The sequence below is a fragment of the Melanotaenia boesemani genome, chromosome 22 (genome assembly GCF_017639745.1).
Source record: "Melanotaenia boesemani isolate fMelBoe1 chromosome 22, fMelBoe1.pri, whole genome shotgun sequence".
In the NCBI taxonomy this organism is placed as follows: Eukaryota; Metazoa; Chordata; class Actinopteri; order Atheriniformes; family Melanotaeniidae; genus Melanotaenia; species Melanotaenia boesemani.
In genome coordinates, this window is record NC_055703.1 from 6,519,136 (window position 1) to 6,538,667 (window position 19,532).

Genomic DNA, 19,532 nt, shown 5'->3' on the forward strand with positions numbered 1-19,532 from the left:
AAGGTAATGCAATAAGTAGCTTAACTGACATGTAAATAACTGCAGCAACCCCAGATCATCGCACTGCACCACAGGATTATACAGTCGGCACTAGGCTTGATGGCTGCATCACTTCATCCTCCTGTCTTCTAACCCTGATGCTGACATTACTCTGGAACAGGGTAAATCTGGACTCGTCAGACCACATGACCTTCCATTGCTCCAGAGTCCAACCTTTATGCTCACTAGCAAATTGAAGCCTTTTTCTCCAGTTAGGCTCACTGATTAGTGGTTTTCTTATGGCTACACATCTGTTGAGTCCCAATCCCTTGAGTTCCCTTCACATTGTTCATGTGGAAATGTTTTTACTTTTACTATTAAATATAGCAGTGAGTTCCACTGGTGTTTTTTATTTTTTTTTAGCTCTGATTTCACGAAATGTTAAAGGGATTACTATGGTGGTCTGGAAATGCAAAACAATATTACATCAACTGAAACACATTTTTGCGATACACATTTGCATTCACGGCAACACTTTCACATTGTCCCAATGCAAATTCACTTCATAGAAACCATGTTAACATTTACATAACAGTACAATACCAAAAAACTTTTACTCTGCATGTACATCTTAGACTAGCAAAGTTTTGAAAGCAAAGTCTGAGTTCATAATTGTGCAGGTACAATAAAATCACATATTCTGATAGCTATCAGAAATGGTGACCTACGTCACCCCTTTAGTCTGGACTCTTGTATTATAATGTGACCTTCACATTCCTTCCTGGAAGATTATGGTTCTTAAAAAAAGAAACTTCGTTTTCTCGAGACAACGAGATGATTTAGGTCAGCTAAAAAGTGAGTGTGTGACACCTGATTACAATGATCAAAACAGACCCCATGACAGCTGATAGGCAGGGCTACGGTCATGATGTATATGTCTGTCTCGCTGTGTTAGTTCTGTGATGGACCAGAAGCAGCTCCAACCCGTCTCACATTTCTGCATTTGAGTAATCTGTTATCTCGAGAAAACAAAGTTTGTTTTCACCTCCACCCTCCTCAGCCTGAGCACAGACCAGCCCACCTCCATCTCCCTCTGCCAGCATGCTCCCTCACTGCCATCAACACCTCCACCATCTCTGGGTGGAGGTGTTGATGGCAGTGCCCCCTCTCCTAATCTCTTCAAATCTACTGTGGATCAGGTGAGGTGAGAAGGCAGCTGAAGGAGATCAAAGCCAGGAAAGCCACTGGTCCTGATGGCATCAGCTCCAGACTCCTCTGGGACTGTCATCAACATGAGCCTGAGTCTGGAAAGAGTTCCTGTCCTGTGGAAGACGTCTTGTGTGGTTCCAGTCCCTAAAACTTTGCAGCCCAAGCAGTCAAACCACTTCAGACCTGAGGCCTTAACATCTTACCTGATGAAGGCACTGGAGAGGATCATCCTCAGGCACTTCCGCTTCCTGGTGAGCTCAAACATGGATCCCCTGCAGTTTGCATACCAACCCGGCATTGCGGTGGAGGAAGCCGTCATCTACCTGCTGCAGAGATCCCTGTCTCACCTGGAAGATGCTGGAAATACTGTAGAACAGTAGGGAACAGTCCTCTCGCCTTTCCTCTTCACCCCTGTACACAGTGGACTCTGCACCAGACTGTGGGGGCCTTAAACAGCTCCTTCAGTAACAGACTCAGACATCCAAGATGTAGGACGGAGCACTCCCGCAGGTCCTTCATACCAAACACCGTCAGACTGTTTAATGCTCCACTATAATTCTGTTATTGCAACAAACTTCTTCATATCTCAGCAGGACTGATGTTTACTCTTTTTTCATTCCACTCATTTACTTATATGGTTAATTCATGTCTTGTATTTATCCATATTCACCTGAGTAATAACACCTCACCACTGCACATCAAACTGAGTGAGGCTGTGTATATAAATACTGTTTCTGTTATTATTATTATTATTTACTATTTATTGTACATACTTTTCTATGTACCTGAGATAAAGAATTATATTAGTACAACTGATCTTGCTATGTCCACTATACTGTTACTAAACTAGCAGCATGATCTTTAAGTTAAGAATCTCTGAACTTTTCAAAAAGCCACTGGTGTCATCTGTGTGTTACTTTTTAAAGAGTCACGTAGATAAAAAAAGAAGCAGCTCTAGTCATATTTGTCTTTTGCAAGTTGAACTCTGATCACGTTTTATTTCTAATAAGTGTAACAAAGAAAACTGGCCATTAGAATTCATGCATTTATTTATGTTGAAAGAAAGAAGAAAAAAAAATAAGCATTAAAGCTTACTAAATTTATCCAATGCTTTATGCCAAAGAGGTTCCCTGGCTGGAGGCAGTCTTAATGTGTGGTGACGGGCCCCGGTGGGTTTTGGATTCCATGTGGGTCGAGGTATGAGGCCAAGGTCACCTTTCCTGTATTGAGCCATCAGGAACAATGCCTTTCTCTCCAAATTCTCTGTTTCTGCAGTGGCTTCAGTACCAGAGGCCTCTGGTTTCAGGCCTCCACTGATTTCATCTGCAGACCCAGGTTCCTGTGGTCCTGGACTCTCCAGGATCTCCAGCACTTTCAGCATCAACTGATCCTTGTTTTCCATCTCTGGGTTTGAGACAACGGTTGTGAGCATAGACGCTGCTTTCTTTAAATCGCCCTCCAGCTCCTTTATCCTGCTCTTCTCCCTCTGCACTCGGGCCTCCAGTTGAGATTTATCAGTCAGTTTTGAACGGCACTCTGCCTGTTTCTGGGTCAAAGCTTCTGCCTTCCTGACCATCTCCTCATGTTTAGCTTTCTGCCGCTGGCACCTTTTTACCAGCTTCTCCTTTTCCTTCTCAAGATCGAGGAGGCCCTGCTTGTGTTTGTCAAGGGTGACTTTCAGCTTGTCTAATTTGGGGCAAAGTTCGTCCACTTGTGATTGGAAGTGCCTCTTTTGTTTTACCAGACGTGTCACTTTTCTCATTAGGAACTCTCCCTTTTCAGTCGCCTCTTTATACTGAGCTTTAAACTGAGCTCTCTCCTGAACGATAGCTGCAATCTTCTGCTCCTGGAGGCGGTCGAACTCCTCCTGTTTCCTCTTAATCAGCATGCGCTCCTCCATCTCCATCTTCTGTAAAGCATCTTCATGTTGCTTCTTCAGACGGTCCATCTCCTCCTGAACTTCAATTTTCTTACTAGACAGCAGCTGATTCAGCTGCTCCAACTCTTGCTTCTGCTTGTCCACTCTCGAAGCCTGTTCGACCTTGCGTTCATCTCTCCTTCTTTCCTGCTCCTGAATCTCTTGACGCAATAGCAATGTTTTGGCTTTCACGTTTCAGTTTTCTCCTTCTCCAGCTGCTCTCTGAACTTCTCTTTTTTCTTCTTTAACTTTGCTAACTTGTACTCCAGGTACTCATGTATATCTTTATAGTCCACCTCCTTGGCCCTGAACTCAGCGTTCATGTCCTCGATTTCTCTCTTTAGCTCCCTAGATCTTTGCTTATATCTGTAGGATTAAAAGGCACATGGGAATAAAACAAAACGTTAGATTCATTAAAATAACTTGGGGCAATATGTTCTGTTACTGAAGCCATATTACGTCAGTAGAGAGATGATAATTCGTTAAAAATCCTCTATTTTGTTTTTAAACCTTTGCCTGAATGATACTTTGGTGCATTTCTGTGTCTTTGCTCCAACTTCAGACCACTTAGATTGGTTGCTGATTGAGGCCAGTAGATAATGGAGATGACAGAAAAGCTCCTTCGAGCAGTAAAAGGTGGCATCTCTAATGACATTTGATACACAGCTAAAAATAAATGTTCCTAGCTATTAATTATATTTAATTTTCTTACTAGATTAAGTATTTGGCTCTCCTTTAATTACTTTTTCATAATTAGGGTCCGAGCCATACAAAGTATGGCAAGGCCCTATTGTTCCTGAAATGTTTATTATTCTCCTTCTCCTCCTCCTCCTCCTCCTAAGCATTTCCACGCCAAATTTCACCCCCTAAACACCCATGAAAAGTTGTGAAACTTGGCACACACGTCAAGCCCGGCGAAAATCGGATATTATAAGGTCCGCATACTATTCAATGCAAAATTGGCTCAACAGCGCCACCTAGAGTCACCAAAAATCACCACATGAATGGGAACCAGGAAGTCTACTTCAACGTAGGAAGACGAAACTCGGCACACACGTGTACCACCCCGTGTTGACCAAAAAACTCAATGTAACACCTGTCGCCATGGCAACAGGGCGCCCGCCATCTTGGCGTGTGCGGCCATTTTTTTGCCATTTTTTCCACTTTACACACATCGTATTTGAACGAACTAGTCTGAGGGGATTCGTGCGACTGACTCCAAACTTGGTGGGAAGCTTCCTGACAAGTTGGGGACCAAACGCTCCTCAAATCTTTCTAATAGCAGAAAGCATGTTACCGTGGCAACAGACGGAAAAACGCCTTCTCGCCATGAAACACGGTTTGCTCATATCTCCACAGAAATACATGGGATCTCCACCAAACTTCACAGTATTCATACGTGTGACACCCCAAGTCCAGCAAAGAAGTCAATCAAACACCTGTTGCCATGGCAACGGGGTGGCCGCCATCTTGGATCTCATTGCCATTTGAACGAACTAGTCTGAGGGGAATGGTCCGACCGACTCCAAACTCGGTGGGGACCTTCCTGACAAGTTGGGGACCAAACGCTCCTCACATCTTTCTAATAGCAGAAAGCGTGTTACCGTGGCAACCGACGGAAAATGACCTCGCCAAGAAACACGGTTTGCTCATATCTCCATAGAAAGAGATGGGATCTTCACCAAAGTTCACAGGATTCATATGTGTAACACCCCAAGTCCAGCAAAGAAGTCCATTAAACACCTGTTGCCATGGCAACCGACGGAAAATGGCCTTCTCGCCATGAAACACGGTTTGCTCATATCTCCATAGAAATAGATGGGATCTGCACCAAAGTTCACAGTATTCATACGTGTGACACCCCAAGTCCAGCAAAGTAGTCAATCAAACACTTGTTGCCATGGCAACTGGGTGCCCGCCATCTTGGATTTCACTGCCATTTCAACGAACTAGTCTGAGGGGATTCGTGCGACAGACTCCAAACTTGGTGGGAACGTTACTGACAAGTTGGGGAACAAACGCTATTCAAATCTTTCTCATAGGAAAAAGCCTGTAACCGTGGCAACCGACAGAAAAAGCCTCCTCGCCATGAAACACGGTTTGCTCATATCTCCACAGGAATCAATGGTAACTGCACCAAACTTGAAAGGATTCATACACGTTCCATCCTTCACGCATTACACCACCTGTTGTCATGGCAACATAGCATGTTAGCTAGCAAATTAGCATGCTAGCAAAAAATGATAACTTGCTATTTCAACGTTTCAGATTCTCAGCTGCATGTTTTACCATGTCACCTACCATGTTACCAGGCTACCTACCATGCTAGGAAGACGTGTATGAGACAGGTGGCGGGGTCCAGGCCGCTCGGACCCGATGGATGCCGCTTGCGGCTTTAATTTTAATTCTGTTCACTTTATTTCTTCCTCTGCTTTCATACACTTTTAATGTGTAGGCTACTGTTTGATTTTTGGGAATTTTAGTGCCTTTTTACTTATTGTAACGCACTTCAGTCAACACAGTTAATTATCAAATATATTCTTATTAAAAAAAAAACTTAATTTGATTTTAATATGAATACAAATAGCTGCTTCCATTGAGTCAACACTTTTTCTTTTCATCTTTTTATTTGATTGATTTTTTCCATATAGAAATGTTTTATACTAAGATATTGTTTATGTGTTGTATACAGAAAAAGCGCGTATCTAATATTAGTTAAATCTGTCAGTTACTTGAATCTGTCAGTTACTTTTAGCTACAACGGGCTATATAAGCTAATGCTAGCCCTGCTAATTCCACCTCACTCTTGGCAATTTTTAACAACAATAACAAAAAAAAAGGAAACTTTTTGCCAGACTCCTTCTATAATTCTGCATATACCGAAATGATGCAACTTAGATATTTTATTGAAACTTATTCCCTAAAACAGGAGCAGATGTGTAGTTTACCTTTCAGACTCATTTCTCAGGCGTTCAGTCACATTCAAACACACGGCCTTCTCTTTCTCTTTAGCGGGATCTTTGGTCACCAGAGTCGGTGGTTTTTTCTTTTTGCTGTCCATGTTTCTCGTCTTTCACGTCTTACCGCCGCAGTTTTGGTCAATTTTGCAGTGTAACTTTTTAAACAAAATTAACAGTAAACATTAAGCAGAACAACCCAAAACAAAAACAAACAATAACACATCGTACTGTTTCCAATGAAATGATGCTTTCAGGGCCTTCTCGGAATGTTCAGCTTCGTTCTTCTTTCCTGCATGGACCATTTTCAGGTTGACGCAAAAACACAATTTAGTCTCTGTAGCATCACTGAATAAGACTAAAAGGTCATGCTGTAGCATCTGAGAGTCTTGCTTAGCTACTCAGAAATAGCCTGAATTAGCTCCTCAGAAATAGCCTGAATTTAATCAATTGTATGTAGACATGTAGACCTCAAACGTGAACTCATCATCAATATAATTTCTGATACCATAAATTAATTTTATGTTAGGAAAACCAAAACTTAAGCTTTTAAAAGCTTTAAGATTATTAACTTAAAAATACATAGATAAATTAAAACCTTTATTTAAAGATACTGTATGTCAGATACATTTGCAAATATGAAGATCATAGAAAAGATGGAGGATTTTTATATTTGAAAAATGTTTAAATTATTTTAAGTATTTTATTTATTCATTTATTATCTGACTAATTTTTAAACAATCTTTTACGTGAGGTCCTCTACTAATTCAACTGCTTTGTTTTGCGTATGTGGATGTTCGTACTGCGCACGAGAGAGATAACAATGAACTCTTTTTGATGGTTGGTTGACTTACCAGACCAAACAACTGCCCATATAGTTCCTTTTATTAGATTAAATCACAACACAGGGAGAAGTGCAGCCATGTCGTCAGGGACACAATACATGCTACAAAAGAATCCTTGTACACGGTTGCCGTTGCTTACATTTGGTATCTTGATAGCAGTAATACTTATAACAGAGTTGTAATTAGAAACATTATCTGGCCAAAGATGTTCATGTAAAGAAGTTCAGATTAGAAACTCGACTGAAACAATACACACTGCTGAGGGATGATGATGGACTGGTGTGATATTTCTTTATTGCGGTACTGTCTGTTATCACATCTTTTTATCCTCCATTAGCTTGTAAAACATTAATAGTGATGCAGTTTGTAATAAGTCGGCCCCAGGCAAAGTTCCTTAAATATATTTAAAGAAGTGGCTGTTTCCAAGACATTCTTAGGAGGCACCACACTTCACTGAACTTTTCTACATTTAGTTTGCATTAGTACGTGTGCAATGTGTGAGAGAGGGGAGTAAAAAAGTACAAAAAGACTGACTGGTTGGTAAAAGAGAAGTAATTTGGAGGATTGAGAAGGGCAAATTGTCCAACCTACGAAACACAAGGTTTTATACTAATGACTGCTCTGAAACACAATCCACTGCTCGTCACATTACTTTAGCACTCATGTACTTCCAAAGAAGACAAAGAAGAATGTTTATGCTTTGCACGGATCTAATCTCTGCTTTTCAACAACCATCCCAGACTCCAAAAAAGCTCCCTCTGAATTTATTGTAATGATATGCAACCTGTGAGCTACTTGGGAAAAAAGTGGATGTGATATTAACATAAAACACAGGCTTTCTAACTGTTAATGAACACCACTTTCTTCTCTCTCATCTTATCAAACTCCAGCTTTTTCATTTAGGGAATCTCAATGTAATTGTTTGATCTCACTGGCTTCCATCCATTTGTTTCCAACAATGTACCAATTTATCTCTCTTTTTCAGAAGCACATGCCCTCGACATACAAGATCTGCTAATTTTATAATGAGATATTGTATTTAAATGCACGCAGGGCAGGGACTGAACTCTTAGCAACATATAGCACAGCTAATCTACAAGGAAACATGCTCCCACAGTTAAAGCAGTCAAAACAAAAATGTCTCAACGGATCACAAAAAGTACATCCCATACCACGGTAACTTGTAGGAGGACCTACTGTAGTGTGATTCTTTTTTGTCCCTCCCCAGTCAGTAAAAATCTTCTCTCACGGTTTCCCCATGAGTCACTGCACTGCGTTAAGGCATTCTGTCTTCAATCAATGGATGAAAATTAGATTTTTAAGGCAGAACCTAAAGGCATGCAAATTAACTACATTTACAGTATTTACTGACAGTACAAGCATGTTTCAGAAGGAAAAGTTGCACAAACGTGAATCCACCTCTTCTAGAGCTAATATTGGAGAAGATGGATAGTGTTTTATCGGAATCAAGTACATTATTATAGGAATCTGGTTCAGTTGACGTTATTCAGTATTATGAAACACATATAGCTAGCATCGGTAAACTCGGAATAATAAATAGAGTAGCGGCAAATTCAACGTAGCACATCGCTGATGCGCAAGCTTGTGTAGAATGAGACTGTATGGAAAATAGTTTGCACACTTCACATTTTGGCAGTTAATCTTTAAATAATTTAAATATATTCATATTTATATATCTATATATATATTATTTGTGCGAGTTGTTTATATGGTGTGAGAGATGTGTGTGTATGTGTGTTTGTATGTATTGTGAGCGTGTTAATGGTGTCAGTGTGCACCCGCAGACTGTTGTATGTTTTGTGTAGATTATTTTATAGCAAATAACATTCTCATGCACACAAGTGTTTCAAACACAAGAAGCAGATCCATTGAAAGGTAGTCCAAGCATTTTTTTTTCAGTGGAAATAGCTGCAAACTGAATGGAACATGAAATTCTTTCTGTGCAGTCCGTGGCGGCTGGTGGAGTGCTCAGCTCACACTCTGGCCTATTTCTGGAGGTCACACTGCAGCAGTAATACAATGGACGGGTCGCTCTTAGCCGCCTCTTTGAACTCTTCCAGTGAGATCTGGTCATCGTTGTTCTTATCCATCTTGGAGAAGATCTTGTCCACCCTTTGTTCGGGCGTCAGGCCATCCTCATTCATTTTCATCATGATCACTGTGCCAACCATCTTATAGATTGCCTGCAGGGGGAGAAAGAGTTGTGGATTTTAAGATAACACTCAGGTGGAGTTTTTTAATTCAAGTGATCCACTTACACAAATCAGCCCTAACATTATGCTCACTGTCGGGTGAAGCCTTATTTAAGCTCCCTTTACGTACATAAATAGGTACGGCTGGAGGCCAATTTCCACCAGGTGCATGTGCGCCGCCTTCTGACTGCGTCGCGGCCTCTGGAGCTATTCGTTGCATCCTGGCTTTTAAGTGGATGCTACCTTGACATTTAAGCCTCATTTAAGCATCCTCTCCATACTTTACATGATATTTCAGTTAATTTTCAGCGAGCTTGAGGATGCGTAGGCAAGCGCAGCAAACAGAGCAGGTCACCAGGGGTAGTGCTGTGCAGTGTAGCTCACATGTGACCAGTGAAAGGAACGAAGAAGAAAAAGAAGCTGCAATGGCTTAAATACCACCGCTGTCTCTTTCTGAGTATATGCATTATCACAGTCTTGTTCACCGTTGCAATGTTAGCTATTAAACTATGAACTCTGCACTCCCCTCATGTGGATGTACTGGCCTCTAGGAAAATGTGGGTAGAGCGGTTTGACAAAGTTTGAAACAGACGTAGCTCTTTATATACGTAAAGAGCCCAAATGAGACTTTTCCCTCTCCTAAGCATTTCTGCAGACCAGTGTGTGTGCGTGTAGGGAGGAGACCATCCTTCCATCAGAATATCAGGAGTCTCACATGTTAGACTTTTTGTCATGTTGGATGTTTTGGATAGAAACTTGGGGAGGCGATTCTGCTCTCCTCAACTTTGATTCAGGTAGAAACTATCCCTGAACTTCCAAATTTTAAGGGTGAGAGAGTTAAGGTGATACCAAAGAAGAGCTCTCCAAGTCCACTCCAAGGTATTCCAAAGTTTCTCATAGGGTTAAGCTCAGGACTCTGTTGTGTTGTGGTTGATCCGTGTAAAAACACCTCCTGAGTCACTCTTTCACTGTTTAAACCCACTGAATTCTGTTGATGTCATTGTGGGATATGCCTTCATCATCAGATAAGAAAAATAATCTGCTGCTAGAAAAACCTGATCCTTTAGATACAGTAGTTAGCTGACCTAATTTTTGGGTATATAACATTACTGAACCTAGACTTGACCAACTAAAGCAACCCTAGATCACATCGCTGCGCCCCCAGGTTTGCAGGCATGTCACATAATCTTTAAGTAATGTCTGATCATGATCACTCAAGATCATGATCCTGAGTGAAAAAAATAAATAAAATAATTTGACCCTTGTGAAACAGAGTAACATCTTTTCCATGACTGCAGGATGTCTCCCAAGTTGACTTTTTAAGGAATGAAAAGCTTTCTCTGTACCAGATAGGGTTAAATAACTTGTTTCTAGCTGAAACACATTAATTGCTGCAGTGCGTTTCCAACAGGAAGCTTACTTTAATCCAGGTGAGGAGGTAGGAATAGCAAATAAACTAGCTGAGATGTACCCAAACACTGAGAGACTGAGTTGTAAGTACCAGGTAATTTCCAGGTGGGTCTGCTCCAAATGCACATGAGACTCAACCATTTGTGGTCTAACCTGTAAGGTAAAGAAATATCTTGCTAAATCACTGTGACTCAGCAAGTTATGATGCTGGCATGCTGTACCCATGATGAGGAATGAAATGACAATCTTGATTTCATTCTCATGTTTGCTGGGGAATGTGAAGCTACAGTACAGCCTGTAGCTGGTTAGCCTATTTAGCTAAGAGGCTAGGAAACTCTAATCTCTGTGAATCCAAATAAAGCTAAACTGACTCATGCAGTCATTTCAAACTAGCAACGTAAGGGTCTCTCTTCATATCTAGCATGCTTTTTGCTTTATGAGCTAACTCTCAACTTGACATAAGGTGCTGTGGATAAATGAATTGGCGATTGAATCCCTTCATCTTAGCTGTGATACCTCAATGATCTCCAGCATCTCAACCCGTGTGATCTTGCCGTCTCCGTCCAGGTCGTACATGTTGAAGGCCCAGTTGAGTTTCTGCTCGAAGCTGCCCCGTGACGTGATGGACAGAGCACAGATGAACTCTCTGAAGTCAATGGTGCCATCACCGTTCTTGTCAAAGGTCCTGAAGGCGTGTTGGGCAAACTTAGATGCATCGCCATAAGGGAAGAACTGGAAAGAAACAGAAAGGTAAATTGGTAGTGGTATAGGTAGAAAGGTACTATGGCTTTTTTGGAGTTATTTGGGTTACAGCTTCAACCTTATGTATCCTGGATGCCTCAGAATAATAAAAACAGGTGGTATTACTGGGGTACATTATAACAAAGAATAATTTGCATTTACAAACAGAAGATATTGACTTCCTAAAGTGATCAAATTAGATTTGATTTCCTACTTAGATTCAGTATTTCTGCCTCTACCTTTGCTAAATGCAACCATTTCTCTGTGTATTCATAAGTAGGTTGGCACAACTGGTATGGTAGGGATTTAAATTTACCTCAGAAAAATCTGCTGAATCAAGCTGTTTACAGCCTCCAGTCTATCCATGGGGATAAATGGGAATTCTAGTTCTAAAATAGGCAACAACAATTAATTTTCAGTATTTATTCATCCCTGAAGGTGAGTCTGTCTTTTCCTGTGATCCTCAACTTGGGAAGGTTGGAGCTGGGGGCTTTCAAACACACAAACACACACACAACTGACCTTTTCTTTTACAGCTTTACACTGCAGCACTTCCTGATGTACCCGTTTGCAGTTTTCCATCCATCCATTTCTATACCCCTTAGTTCAATTCAGGGTCACAATGAAGCTGGAGCCTATTCCAGCAATTAGCAAGATACACCGTGGACAAGTTGCCAGTCCATTGAAGGGCCAACACAGAGAAACAACCATTCACACTTACTCCTAGGGGACAATTTAGAGTGACTAGCTAACATGCATGTCTTTGGACGGTGCCAGTACCCAGAGAGAACCCAAACACATGCAAATCCACACAGACTGAACCTTCTTGCTGCAAGGCTGCAATGCTAACCACCACACCACCGTACAGGGTGTTTGTCCGCTTTCTGATAACCAATAAATTCATAAGACTTAAAAAAGGATTAAGTGTTCAATTAAACTTATTGCATATACGAGCACCACAATCCATTCGGATGAACTACACAATTACATTTGACAGGACAGCGTTACCTCCAAGCTGAGTAACCAAAATCAGAGCAGAACAAGGTAATAACAACTATGGATCGGTATTTTCTAAAGCTTAGACTTCCTGTTTGTTGACAGTCCAAGCTGCCCATGCCATCACAGCATGTTACATGAACACAAGATCAGAAGTTAATGCACTGATTGTGAAAGACTAATGAGTCCCTGCTCAGCTCGGCTGTAAACCACAAACCATGTGGGTGGCCGTGAGCAGCCAAGCAATTCATTAGTTACAGCCTTCTACTTGACCTCCAACGTAAAAATTGTTAGAGCTGATGAGTAATCTGTGTGAACGAGGTTGGTCTCTCAAGACTTGTGTGAGCACATAAGGGAGGGTGTTTTGGCTTTTATCAAGGAAATGGACCTAGGGAGACTGATTGTTTAACCTTTTTATAGTTAGTAGCTGATTTAATATAAATAATACAGTAATGGTTCATCATATTCAGTGATGAGCCCCTATATCATTTAAATATTTTATATTTTCACAAATGCCAGGATATCCTGCTTGAGCTGACATTTCCAGGGCTAACCGATGAGTGGCTTAGCTGAATTACTGGTCCCTGATTTAAAAAAAAGAAAATTGGCAAAAACTCACCCACTAATTTATGTTTTCAAATCTGAAATTTCAGATTTTTTTTGGGACCACATCACAATCTTGACACATTTACACCGTTTGAAAGGAAAGTGTGGGCTATCAGGATGTAGGGCACACATTGTCTTCCCATGAGGAGATCCAGTCAGCTGCCTGAATGGATCTCCTTTAATCTTTAACCTTTTTTTAAGTGTAAGAGCCAAATGCTACTGTAAAAATTAAGTAGAATTTAGCCCCAAAAAAGCACCATGTAGTGATATGTCTTCATGTAATGGCAGTTTTGATTAAAACAAAGGAAAAAGAAAATAATGGGAAAATGCTCACTGAAACTAATAACAGCTTAATTTGACATGGCACAGAAACAAAACAAACTTAGCATTCATTCAAACACCTCTTGTTTGATATCTGCAGTATGTTTCACAATTTTTTAAGCTAACTTTTCAAGTACCAACGTCTTTGTTTGCTAATTTTAACGGCTTCCTGGTTTGTGCTAGCCAGGTAGAAAACAATAGCCCATAGTTTCACTGATGTTTTCACTGATGCAACTCCTGTTGATTTTGTTAAACAGTTGGCTGAAACAGAACTTGCATTCATTCAAAGGAAGGGTTTTTAAATACCTGTAAAATTGAGGAATCTGAGGGCAGCTTTAACCTCCCTTACAGCTCTTTTTTTCAGTATCAGTGACATAGAACCATATTTTTTCCATAAGCAGCTGCTTTTTCAATGATCTTTTCCAGCCAGTTGCTAATAATATGTAAGTTGTTAGCACATGCAGTGCTTTTTTTAACAAATTTTTCCTGCATTATAGATAATGTGGATGTGAGCGGTGAGCATAAATCATAATAAATGTGGTCGGGGCTGGAAATTTAAAATAATAAGCAAATCCATGTAGTGTATTATAGAAAACATAATTATCGGTTGTTTTTTCAGCATTTGCAACCATGCTTAAAATAAATGCAGATATTAAATTCAATGCATGTATAACATCAGTTCCCCAAAAGTTGGTATGTTGTGTAAAATGCAGATTAAAGCAGAATATAATGATCTGCAAATCTCATGGACCCATATTTTCCCAATAGAATATAGACAGTAATTTATGGGGTGTTCTTGAGCCCATGCAGTGATTTTCAGTACAGAATTATGCCTGTTTTTAGTGCATTACTTTGCAGCCCAAAGATCGCCAGGATACAGTTTTATCCTTTGGTCTTGTTCCTTCGCACACAGAAATTCCTCCTGATTCTCTGAATCTCTTGAGGTCCTAAGACATTTTATGTTGAGGAAGAATTGCTCCTTTTATACCAAGCCATGTAAATAACCTGTTGCCAGTTAATCTAATTAGTTGTCAAATCCTCCTCTAGTTGTGTTTTTTTTAGTGCCAGTTACTATTCCAGTCATTTGTTGCTCCCGTTCCAACTTTTTTGAGATGTGTTGCTGCCATCAATGCTGAAAAGTTTTAGAGGTTTTAGAGCAACATCTGCTCCCATCCAGATGTCTCTTTCAGAGAAGCCTTTACAGATTCCAGCAAAACAATTCTAAACTGCATCCATCACAACAGCATGGCTTCATGCTGCAGCTTGTGCAGCAGAGACAAGTGTACTTTCCTTTCAGGTGTGACTGCTCTACATTGTGTCCTTGCTCATGTGTGGAGCAGACAGTCTCGCCACGTACAAAAAAAAAAAAGAAAAAAGAAAAAAAGGATGCTTCCCTACACACTACTAAAACTAGCAACACAATCATACTAAAGGAAGGCTGCAGATAGGAGGTAAATAAAACAGGGATGAGGAAGGCAATAAAAAAAGGTGTGCAACAAGGGAAGAAAGGGTGTCAGAACTGTTAATTCAGCCAGCAAACCTGCCTATCTGCAATGAGCTCCCACCCACTGCAGAGTGAGTTATCTGCTTGAATTCTGCTGCAGCAGCAAACCGATCAGACTGCAGTGAGAAGTTAAGAAAAGTCATGTCAGGGATGTGAGAAAGGGGGGCATGAACGAGCACAGAGATGAGGAGAAACTGAAAGCACTAAAGAAGAGATGGAGCAGATTGAATTGAGGGTGACAGAAAAAGTCTCGGCTCAGGCCTCTGATCCGGGTCCTTATCTAACTCATCTGTACCAAAGAGACGAAGCAAATTCGAGAAAAGAAGTCCCCCTCGGCAGAGAGAGGACCAGCGTGAAGCTGCTGGGATGCACAGGACATTTTCTGCATACATGTGATGTGGCTTCCTTCCCACAAGTGCTGCCCCCCGCCCCCATATGGCCTTGCGACAGCTCATCTGGCCGGTCCCAGAGGAGTGCCAGGATGCACATGGACAGACGTAGAAATAGTTAAGTGGGATGAATAAGAAGAAAAGGTGAGAAGGTAGAAGGAAACTGGATGCGGGAGGGGTGTTTAAAGGATGGGAGGGGATGAGAAAAAGCCTCTGTGGCATATCAACAATCTGGCAAGTTATGAAACTCTTTGTTACGTAAAAACAAAATAAGAACAAAAGGAGGAAAAGAAAACAGTCACTAGATGGCAGACAGTTACCATTTAACAACTGAAATGGGCCAGTCAAGGTTTTACAGCCATGAATATCAGGCTGTTAACATTTCCAGCAACACTTCTCTGCTTGATATGGTTGTTAGGAGTCGGCCATCAAAAGACAGAGTGCCAGGCTGCTTCTGTCCACTCAGGGAGGGGCAAAGCACACAGGCACAAGGGGGCTTAATAATGGCTAATGTCTACATGTTTGTGTGTGACAGTGAGTGTTGCAAGGCACACTCTGCCTCTACATCCAACCTCCACACACACACACAAAACAAGCGGCTGCTAAATGGAACATTAAAGCCTTCATAATCAGCCTGCAAGCTGGCGCTGGTGTTGATCCAAGAGCTGGAAGTGGGGCGGCCAGAGAAGGGTGGGGAAGGAAAAGGAGGAGTGAAACAGGACGAGTGTGGGAGAGAAAATGGAGAAGAGAAAGACATTTCACTGGTCACACATAGTCAAAGGCCGTTTCACACCAGCAGACAAGTGGCTGGTTGGAAAGTTCATGAGAGAAATTAATACTACATCTCAAATAATGTGAAAGGAGGTCATTCGATGTACAGCGTCCACTAAATTCATCAATAACGGGCAACAAATTACTTAAGTTTGATTGGAAAATAACTTGATGTGAGGCCATTTTAGATCCACATGTCTGTAGGGAAAATTTTTACTGCACAAATATTCTGTTGCAGTTTGGGAACTGCATTAACTGAATGACTGTAATCTAGAAACAGAAATGTCTGTCTTATTCTAAACAGTTGGAAGTAAAAGTAATTTACAATACAATATACAATAAGTACACTCACTGGTCATTTTATTAGGTACTTCTGTTCCTAATAGAAATACCTAATCAGTAAATCACATGGCAGCAACTCATGAGGCTACAATTCACACACACTCACCAAAACTGGACAATAAAAGATGGAGAAACGTTGCTGGTGTGGTGAGTCTCCATTTCAGCTCCACATTCAGATGGCAGGCTCAGAATTTAGTGGAAACAACATGAAAACATGGATCCATCCTGTCTTGTATCAAGGCCTCAAGCTGCTGGTGGTGGTAGTGTAAAGCTCAGATCATGTCCAACTGCTTTCTTGAACATGATAATGAGTTCACTGGACTCCAACAGCCTCCACCAGATCTCAGCCTAACAGAGCAGCTTTGGGATGTGGTGGAACGGGAGATTCTCATCATAGCTACAGCTATAGTCACAACGCCCATGGTCACTGTGTGATGTAATGAGCTGTACATGTTCTATTTATTTATCATCAAACACACATGAAAAATCACATTAACAGGTTTATATGACTCTTTCCTAAAATGTTAGCATGCAACCATGTGGATTTTATGATTAATCACATCTGCTAAAAGCAGCATAAAAGAAGCTTAACCTGCACAATCCCCCCACGCATGCACACACACACACACACACATATATATATATATATATATATATATATATATATATATATATCCATACACACTCACTGTGGGTGACCTTATATCTGATCATCCATGCGCTCACTGCCCCATAATGCCTGATCTGGACTGATGCCAGGTCAATGCCATGTTCAGTTTTTCTCTTACTGACTCCAAATCTGTCCGTGCAGATATCCTTCCACCTGCTGCTTCCAGAGACACATGCTGAAACCCCTAACTGCACACACACACACATGCATGTAAAGAACACTTTCCTCATATTTATTGTGCCTGGATTTCCTACTGTCTAGGAAATCCAGGCCCAATGAATCAATTGATTCAAAGTAAATATTCATTGCAATCTGTTGGTGTTCCTTAATTAGACTATTATTTATTATGAATGGGCAAATTAGTCTGGGTAAAGTCTTGAGATGAAATTGTTGTAAATTAGAGCTATACAAATAAGAAAGAAAAGAAAAAAAAGATATGAATGGTTTAGTATTGTTTTACCTCATGGATGAAAGTTACCAGGACCTGCAGGATTAGTTTGAAATAAGAAGTTTGCTCAAAGATCCTGCAAAAACAAAGCAAATGTGCTATAATCTTGTCATTGCTCCTGCATAAAAACACAGGTTTGATTTTTGCGTTGACTTGTCTCTTATGGTGTCCTTAATTCTGCTGTGTAAATAACACCTCATGTTTCACACATCCCTTTGCTAATATTGTCAGATGCAGCACAGCCTATTTGGAGAATTGCGCTCTTCGGACCTCGGCTTGGCAGGCCTGGCGGTCCCCGCACATGGCTTACACTGCTTTGTCAAAGCACTGCACAGATACTGCTTCATGTAGCAGGACAGAAGGGCTTGAAAGGAAGAAAGAGAGGAAAAACGTGTATAATCCATTGTGTGTTTCTGGTTCTGCGTGTGCATGTCTGCATGTGCTCTTACATAAAACCACAATGACATGCCAGGAAGCTGCAGAAACAGAGCCAACACAAATCTGTAGCTGCTACTGCTTCCAAGCCTGCAGGGTCTGCAGAGCACACACACTTTTACACACATGCACTTGCACACAATCCCTTTGTTCTGCAAAATACGTTTTTAATCATCCTCTTGTTCCTCTCAGATGGGTGTCTGCTGTGATAGTAGTGTCACTAAATCTACAAAAGTTAGCAGTTCTTATTCTATAGAAATAATAGCAACATTAGCAACTGAAGCAGCCACTAATATCTAACACACACAATGTTGACTGAGATCATCTTAAAATTAAAAATAAGCTTTTCTTTAAATGAAGAAATCCATCCTTCGTAAGCTAGATTGCTTGTTAATGTGTGATGCATGTGTGCAATATCCTATAACCATCATTTTCTCTCATCAGGACCAGCCTCCCTGTTTACTCTCCACTATTGGGTACAATTAGAAGCTGTGGTTAGCATCAACTGACTTTCCTCTGGGAAACAACGGGAGTTTGGCCTCACTAAGTATTTACAACAGTTGCTCTGCTGCTGCGTGTCTGACAAAGCTGCTCAAGTAGTGTTTGATGTATTATTAACCCACGCTTGCTGTTACCATGGTTATCACAGGAGCTGCCAAATCAAGCAGGACTGCATTTTTTTGAGGATTTTCAGTTGTAGGAGGGTAAATAAGTTTGTTTTTAGCAATAAGTTAATGTATATAATGTGAAGATGTGACTGATTACTTCACCTTAACAATGTTTCATTGAGATGAATTAAACATTAAAGGAGACAATTTGCTCTTTTTTTCTTAGTTTGAGCAATTTTCTGAGGTCTTGCATTAAATTGCTACGACTAGCGTTAGATATGATACCACAAAGAAATAGAACAGCAGATCTCTCTCAACCATGTCTTTACTGCTCTTTTCATAGCTGCTGGTTTCAAGGGGCAAAGTGAGCCACTCCATTAATTTCTTCTTCCCTTTCTTCCTGAAATGACATCCAGGGTAAAGCTTTGTGCAAACTTTTTACTATTAAAAAAGGGCAACTTTAGGTAAATTGTCCTTTTATTTCTAGTTAGGGGTGTACTATTTGATATGTTGGTCTTAGATGTCCCTGATGCTTTTGGCCCTTCTGTGTTTTAACTGACTTGCTAACATTAAATGAAAGCTAAACTTCAGATCGTCTCCTCATTGGCATCTTCTGAAGTTGTGTTACTCCCTTTTCCCCCTGCACCCGTCTTGGGAATGTAACCATTACTATATAAAAAAAGCAAACAATACTAAGCCTATGAGCTCACACTTGCAAACTGAGTTCAGACTACTACTCAATAGAGAAGAACTTAACTACTGGTTTTCATTGCCTCGTCTGTTCAACCAGAGACAGTTTCTGGTACTGATCACACTTGTAAGCACTTCTTTTTGTGAATCAAAAGATTTCCAAAAGACTGCATCAAAACGCTAATGTATGTTAGTGACCAGTCAGCAGTATGTGTGCACCAGTTAAAGACTATGTCATCCCAGAGATCTCAGGGCTGAATTCATACAGTTATTTATTGCAGAACTAATATTGTTCATAACAAAACAGGATGCAATAGTCTTTAGAACGAGTTGAACTCCTGTTGTTTAAACATCAACACAAAAACAAACCTAGCAGACAGATGAAAATCACTGTCCCAAAATTTAGCATCAGTCCACAGCTCCACATTTTCTCCCTCTGAATAGTGGTTAGTACCTGTCTGCAGCATCAAAGGACTCCAA

General features: G+C 40.7%; 1 protein-coding gene across 2 annotated transcripts in view; it reads right to left on the reverse strand.

Annotated features, from left to right (window-relative positions):
- The window catches only part of vsnl1a (visinin-like 1a), a 64,840-nt gene that overhangs the window by 9,216 nt on the left and 36,092 nt on the right, over positions 1-19,532 (reverse strand). The window contains exons 3-4 of one of the 2 annotated variants that reach the window (XR_006009034.1): positions 11,048-11,263; positions 8,328-9,112 (exon numbers count right to left, since the gene is read on the reverse strand). Coding sequence is in view for 1 of the 2 variants with exons in the window: in XM_041975189.1 (XP_041831123.1) it covers positions 8,915-9,112; positions 11,048-11,263 (414 nt within the window). In the remaining variant the exon portion in view is untranslated. Of the gene's footprint in view, positions 1-6,931; positions 9,113-11,047; positions 11,264-19,532 lie in introns of those variants that run through there. The other variant, XM_041975189.1, reaches the window with a different exon arrangement.